This window comes from Crassostrea angulata, chromosome 6 (genome assembly GCF_025612915.1).
Source record: "Crassostrea angulata isolate pt1a10 chromosome 6, ASM2561291v2, whole genome shotgun sequence".
Lineage (NCBI taxonomy): Eukaryota > Metazoa > Mollusca > Bivalvia > Ostreida > Ostreidae > Magallana > Magallana angulata.
Window position 1 is genome coordinate 12,301,865 of NC_069116.1, and position 7,274 is coordinate 12,309,138.

At 34.1% G+C, this 7,274-nt stretch overlaps 1 protein-coding gene across 2 annotated transcripts in view; it reads right to left on the reverse strand.

Annotated features, from left to right (window-relative positions):
* Positions 1-5,909, reverse strand: part of LOC128186577 (pre-mRNA-splicing factor ATP-dependent RNA helicase PRP16-like) — a 35,150-nt gene extending 29,241 nt beyond the window's left edge. For both annotated transcript variants that reach the window (XM_052856403.1, XM_052856404.1), the window contains exons 1-11: positions 5,357-5,909; positions 4,686-4,840; positions 4,305-4,487; positions 3,566-3,719; positions 3,217-3,320; positions 2,748-2,965; positions 2,089-2,274; positions 1,539-1,697; positions 1,108-1,266; positions 723-803; positions 26-187 (exon numbers count right to left, since the gene is read on the reverse strand). In XM_052856403.1, the coding sequence (XP_052712363.1) occupies positions 26-187; positions 723-803; positions 1,108-1,266; positions 1,539-1,697; positions 2,089-2,274; positions 2,748-2,965; positions 3,217-3,320; positions 3,566-3,719; positions 4,305-4,487; positions 4,686-4,840; positions 5,357-5,685 (1,890 nt within the window). In that variant the 5' untranslated portion in view covers positions 5,686-5,909. The remainder of the gene's footprint in view (positions 1-25; positions 188-722; positions 804-1,107; positions 1,267-1,538; positions 1,698-2,088; positions 2,275-2,747; positions 2,966-3,216; positions 3,321-3,565; positions 3,720-4,304; positions 4,488-4,685; positions 4,841-5,356) is intronic.
* Positions 5,910-7,274: the final 1,365 nt, after the last annotated feature.

Genomic DNA, 7,274 nt, shown 5'->3' on the forward strand with positions numbered 1-7,274 from the left:
AAAAGAACGTGAAAATAAAAGCAACCTCTGATGTGCAGTCCTCAAAACGGATCGCGTATCCCACATCCTGTCCTAGCTCCACCCCCATTTCCTCGGAGACCCGCTTAGCGACAGACATGGCTGCCACTCTCCTGGGCTGAGTACAGCCCACCATACCATACTTTGTGTAGCCATCTTCGTGGAGGTACTATAAACACAGTGATATATAAAGTCAACAATTAATGATAGTTTTTTGCCCTTTCGAATATCTTGCAAGGAAATGCTGGAGGGAGGTAATAAACATGTACTCCTTACTCCATTAAATACAACATACTCTCATGCATAATTGTAAAGTGCTCCAAATTTTTGAACCACTAGAGTATGGTTAGAATTATAGAGCACTACTGAAACTTGTGTACAGAGAACACATGCCCAAATGTTTTACAACCTCTAGGTCTGAGGCTTCTGATACAGACAGCTTTTATCCATCTCAACATCATTCATTGGACCCTGTCATGGATTTCAAATTTGCATCCATGCCCAAAATCATTTAAGTAACAAATGTGACAACAATTTAGTGAATAGGATTATTATCCACAAATTTGCATTTTACTAAATGCACAAAACTTTATGCTCATGAATATTTATTTAACCACAGTACTAGACTACTGATAGTTGCCGTGTAAAATTGTCAATACTTTATGGACGACTCCCATTCAGTATTTCCACATCCACACACTGACCTGCGTCAGCTGAGTTGTCTTCCCTGATCCTGTCTCTCCCACAATGACAATCACATTATTGTCTCTAATCACATTCAGAAGCTGAAAGTAAATAAAAAAATAATATAAAAAAATAAAAATGAAATATATAATAATAAAAAAATATCATTAAACATCAAAACTTATGGCAAGTTTAGTACAGAGGCACATACAAAAAAATGAATATTAAAATATCAATCAATACTTCTGTCTTTATAGGTTCAAAATAAAACATACAGTTGGGATTGTGACTACATTTGGGATAAAAAAAAATCTTCAGAATACAGACAATATATTATGATGCAAAAAGAATGCTTCAGCATGACATTGATAAAAGGTCCATGAAAAAGAAGGACTGAATTGTTACCTCATTTCTGATGGCGTAGATGGGCAGGTACTTCCTCTGTTCAGCGATGGATTTTCTCTTAGCGAACTCACTGACCGCCTCTGATTTGTCCTTGAGGAGATCCGCAAACTTGTGGTCGGCCTTGTAGTCTAAATCCCCATTCTCCAAGGTCTTGTCAGCCTGCAAAGGAGAACATTCAAATAATTGATAAAGCTCCTTATTTTTTTCAGTCAATATTCAATGAATAAAAAGTTTTAGTCTTTAAAGGGAGAAAACCCCAGTAACACCCAATTTTCAAAACAAACAAAATAAATATAAGTTATTTATTTATGGTAGTGGGAATTCCCCATTCTATGAATAATCAAAGAGTATTTCATAACTTCTATGTCTCAACTTTTCTGCAATGCACTATATTTTACTTTACAGTATTGTAGGTCTACATAAATTGAAACCTTTTCCTCCTCCTTTTTGACTCCCATAATTTCTCCTATCTTAGTTCCTGCCAATTCCCATTCTTTCTTCTGAGCCTTTCTTTTTTCTTTCTGGTCTCTGTGTATTCGAACCACGGCACAACCTTTCCTAGCCACCTGGGCCATGTCAGAAGTAGGGTCCTACAAAATCAGATGCAATAATTAATCAAACTAGTTCACCAACAACAGTATGTCTTTGGTTTTCACATGTATAACTGGTTCATGAAATATGGTACATGTAGTACCTCAGATGTTTACTCAATTCATAAATATAATATAGTCTATAGAAATACTTTAATATCTCAAATTAAATATAAAATACAGCTGAAATTTGATTTTTCATTGTTATCTTAAATATGAAATGTCAACGTGAGTAGGAATCCCACTCACTGGTTCTTTATATACATGTTATGTTATCCTCTATATCTCAAATTTTAGAATATCCTCTATGTCTAATATCCTGTGATATCTAGAACTTTATTTTTATAGCTTCCATCTGATTTGACACTGAGTGTTGACTTTTGAACCTTACCTTAACAGGGACGACAGGCTCGGGCTGTTTAGTGAATGTGATGCGGCCGTCAAGAAATGGTGGAACAATGTTGTGAACCAACAAATGAACTCTTGCCTCGTTATCATCCTCAAAATCCTCATCAAAATTAGTCCTGACAACCACACCGCTCCTCATCATTCTGTTGGTCTCCCATAATTCATTGTCCTGTAAAAAGAGAATAGATCAACTGAAGGATAACAAATCCCAAATGATGATCTGTGTACAGCAAACTATAGGACTGTAACACATACTCTTGTACAGCTAAAACATAACCAGCAAAATTTGACTGTATAAATTCTATTTTGCTAAGGTTTTTCAATTTTTCATTTATCAAGCTGATGAATTTTACATAAACTTTGACATTAAAGCTATAAAGTATGGTTTTAAGTGCACAGTTTCTTTGAATCTAATGCAAACTTGCCAGCATTTTTTTTTCAGTTTTATTTTATTTGAAGAAATTAAATTTTAAAAATGTGTAATTATTAGAGCTTCTTTATTTTCATTATTGCTAAAGTAGGCAAGAAACCTGAAATATTTTTCTTTCCAAAAATAATGCATCAAATCAGATCAAGTAGCTTTAAACTGTTTGATGATCTGCATGTTTAACAAAAAGAGTTAGTGAGCTAACAGATTCTGACCCTCTGGTGCTGTGCCTGTCTGGCTGTCATCTTCTTCTTCTTCTTTTTCTCCACCTCTTCCTCCTTGCGTTTAGTGTAGTCAGTGGACATTCCAGAGAACGGGTTGTGGTCATCGTCGTAACCTTCGTCAAGTCCATACCACTCCCGATCGAGTCGCTTCTGTTCCATTTCCCAGTCCTCTCTTTCTTCCTCTGTCATCTTCTCAACATCTACTTTACCTGTATATGTACATTGTACAATATTTGATAATATAATGTAACAGGTCATGAAGGTTCTAAATTTGATTTAGCTTGTCTTCAAAAATGAAAAATTATCCCTATATTAAAATAATATTCACAAATCATATAAAAAAAAATCACCAATAGAAATCTAAATTCCAAATGGTCCTTTTTTTTTTACATTCATGCATGCTGTACAATTGAATGATTTATTTACATGCATCAACATAAATGGCCAGCCTCTACTATACCTTTTTCATCCATTTTAGGTGTGTATGGTATCTTCTTTTTATTTTTCATCCAAGTATTGTATTTATACGATGGAGTTGGTAATGGTGTTTCATCAGACCTTTTCCTTAAAAACAGTTTAAATTCATTCTTTAATTGACGAGCACAAAACTTTGATGGCATACCATTAAATTAATTTCAAGTACTCTCAAGAATATTATGACAAAATCAGTATTTTCGTAACATCTTGCGAGGTATTGGTATTATCATTTTTTTTATCAAAACAATGTACTGTATTATGGTTAATCTTCATCTTAATAAGCTTCCCCAACTTTGTCAAGTCAAGCTTAAAACCTCTAGGATTGGTTGTACCTGCGGTCTTTACTGCCACGGTGTGATGAGGTAAAACTCCGTTCACTCCTATCATCTGGGTCACGACTTAACGGAGTGGGTAAATCCCAACTGGATCGTTTCAGTGGTGTGGCATCATCATCCTCATCTTCCCAGGCAGTACGTGATGGCGTGTCTAAAAAAAAAATCTCAATGCTAATCTAATATTCTGCCTTCCAATATTATAAGAGTTCATGGAATGCCTGCATACATTCTACGTTCTTAGACAGTAATATGAATTCAAAAGATTTGATTAATGAGCTCGATTTCACAAATTTTAATCACTATCTTTTAACAAGTGTATCTTGAGTCATCTACAAGTCATTACAACTAATTTTAAGTCAAAGTTTAGAAGACATTGATTCAAAACTGAACATGTGTACTTAATCCGTTAATGATTTCCATTACCCAAAGATGTTTTGTCCGATTAGCTATTGATAGACAAGAAATAATGGTAAGTTATCATTTATCATATATATATAAAAAACAAAGATAAAAAATTTTCATGGTACAATATATTTCATTAAAACAAAAAGACTAAATAATTTCAACAAAGTTTTTTTTTATTTATTTTGCACAAAAAACTTGCCAAAATAAAAATTGTCATCTTCTTTTTTTTTAAATGAAAGATAATGAAATTTCCCAATGCCACAAACCTAGCACTGATAATCGGTATGTAAATGGTATATCAGACATGCTAATTATGGCTTAGGCTGAATACCTTTAACCCTGATATCTGGGGTGGCGGGACTATCTCTGAACCTCTTGGGAGTCTCGTCCCATTCCCTGGCGCTCCTGTCACTCCTGTCACTGCGGTGACTTCTGCTACTTCTGTCATCTCGGCGACGATCCCTGTCTCTCCGACGGTCTCTGTCTCTATCTCGATCTCGTGAGTAGTTTCTGTCTGTAATACAATCATATGATTACAAACAGTACAAAAAAAACAATAAGGGGCAGATAAAGGGGGGAGAGAGAGAGAAAGAGAGAGCTTTAAATTAACAGATAAATAAACAGATAACCCCAAGAAACATATTTTGTTCTAACAGTTAGTCTCACTTCTAACTTGATCATACATGTATCAACACGTGGTACAAGAACTTGCCTTGATCCCTCCTGTCATCTCGTCGTTTGTCTTTGGAGGAGACATGCAGTCCTCTGTCTCTATCTCTTTGCCTTTTTTCCTCTTGTCTATTTCTAGCCTCTCGACTAATGCCACCAGGATGAGATGGTGTTTCTACTCGAGACTGTCTGTAATTTCTACAAAAAAAGTTTTTTCATCAACATCAATAGAAGCGCTGATAGTGTTGATATGTGTTTAAAATTTCATGTTCATAGTCGGTGAACACACCTTCTTGGTCAGCGATTGACCAGATTACAAGTACTGAATGAGTTTGTTGGACTTGATATTAATTCAAGATCAGTTGTTATGGAATGTACTGCATACTGAGGAAAACACATTTTGATCATATAGTTGTTTATTCAGAATTTTTATTAGGTATAGAAATGTAATGTCAAGCATTATGACGTCAAAACAAAGTTAACATTCTACAAAGTGCGGATAATCCATGTCAGATAACGGTCATTACAACTACAGCATTCAGAGCTTAATTTTATTGATTTAAAAGCCATTCGTAATTTAAAATGTCTGAAATCTCCCTTATTCACCACTCAGAATTCGTTTTATTATTGGTAAAAATAATATCAATACATTAAGTGTTCTTTCCATCGATTCCAAATGCAACAAAAAAATGTGATTAGTTCAAGAAAGTTTACCTTTCTTTTCTGTCCCTTCTACTCATATCTGAATTATCATCGCTATCATCCTCATCACTTTCACTGTCCTCATCTTTGTCGTCTGTATATGATGATACTTTTGATTTTTTCTTGACAATGTCTTCCTCTTCCAATGCTTTGCGCTTTTCTTTAGCTAGTCTGTCTAAACCCAACAATGAAACTTTTGGCAGAGCAGGTTTCTTGAATTTGTGAGATTCATCCCCAGACGTTTTCTTTTTCATTATAACCAGCCCTCCCTTTTGATTTTCCAGCCCCTCTAGTCTATGAAGAGTGGGATCATCATCTGGATCGATGTAACTTGTCATCATGCACTTCTTCACTGACCGAATTTGTTCGGATGCTGTTTTGTTTAAACCTACATACAAGTACCTAAAATTGCTGTGTGAACAAACAAGATTGCAATTTATGTCATTTTCCCTCTAAATATGCCTATAAGAATGACACTGAAAATAAGTGAATAAGCTTAATTGAAAACAAACGTAAACACAAATTTTAAATTCGCAGTTCTGTCGTCTTACTCTTTTGTATTAAAGGTTTGTTTAGTATGCATTAGACTAACACCCAGCGCTATGGCTGGCAATTTGCATTCCGGAATACTCATTCATTCATTCATTCATAAATTTTCAAAGTTTTCTTAGCTTGATTGATATCAAAAAGACGTTACTATAAGCCTTGATCAGGTAAGTAATTAAATTCTCCTAATTTTGGGGTCCAATGGTCATACCAAGGACGTTATTTATATCATATCATATATGTCTCTGGTCATACAAAGGAACAAAAATTATCAGACATGCAATACAAATGTCATCTGTAATTATAATAGTTGATTCTACGAAAAAATAAAATTAAAAAAAAAAATTGAAAAATACATTAGACATCTTTAGCTCTGGTCATTCACAGGAAAAAGAACTCAAGGGGACCTAGACACGATTTGAGATCAAAATTTATTTTTATTTTTTAATTTGTTATGTATATAATAGATACTTTTGCAATTCGAATGAATGACCAAAACTTTAATGTTATAAGTCAAGTTATAAGAGAGATACAGAGGTAAGAATTCATTGTTACGTAAACAAAGCTCGAGTCTTATATCTGTTTACAAAAAATGTAAAGTAAGAAACTACCATTTCTTTGACAAAATGACTCGTGCCAAACAAGATAAACTGATTCAATGTGTTCAATAATTAATTCAATAATTGAATAATATTGTGAACAGAAGGAGCAGCATTTTATTGAAACAAATATGTAAGCAAGTTTACAAAACAAAGAATTTCAAACTCTGTCTTGCTTGTTTGTAACTTCATGTTTGATTTCTAAATTTTGACGATGCATTGAAAATATTCATATTAAGCCAAGCTAAACATAAAAAAGGAAAAATAACATTTCAATTTTGACCTCAAATCATGGTTAAATTCCTTTAAATTCTGCAACGTCATGTGCATGTAAATTTGGTAAAACAAAAATGGGGGGGGGGGGGGGTCTTTGTTCTGATTTTCTTAAATAAGTACGCAAAGTGGACTAGACCCTCTCTGCATCTAAGTGTGGACTACTTTTGTCAAAGACCTCGGAATCAATGATATGACTCCACGAATCAAAGATAATAAAAATGACTCATCATTGAATTTCCGTCATTTTTGTGGTTTTTCTATTTAAATAACACACACATATTCCACAAACTACTACGTGGGGCCGAGATTAGGCACTGTTAATAAATAGGTGATGTAGATTCGGTTACGTATCGTTAATTTTGCGAGCCCATTATCTCTATCTACTTTAAATTCCTGTTCTCTGTTGGATTTGCAGCGGTCAAAGAGATTGACTCTAGCTGAGTTTCCAAACAAAAAGCTTTCAAAGAGTTTATGTTGAGTCAGCATTATATAATACATTCTTCAACGTG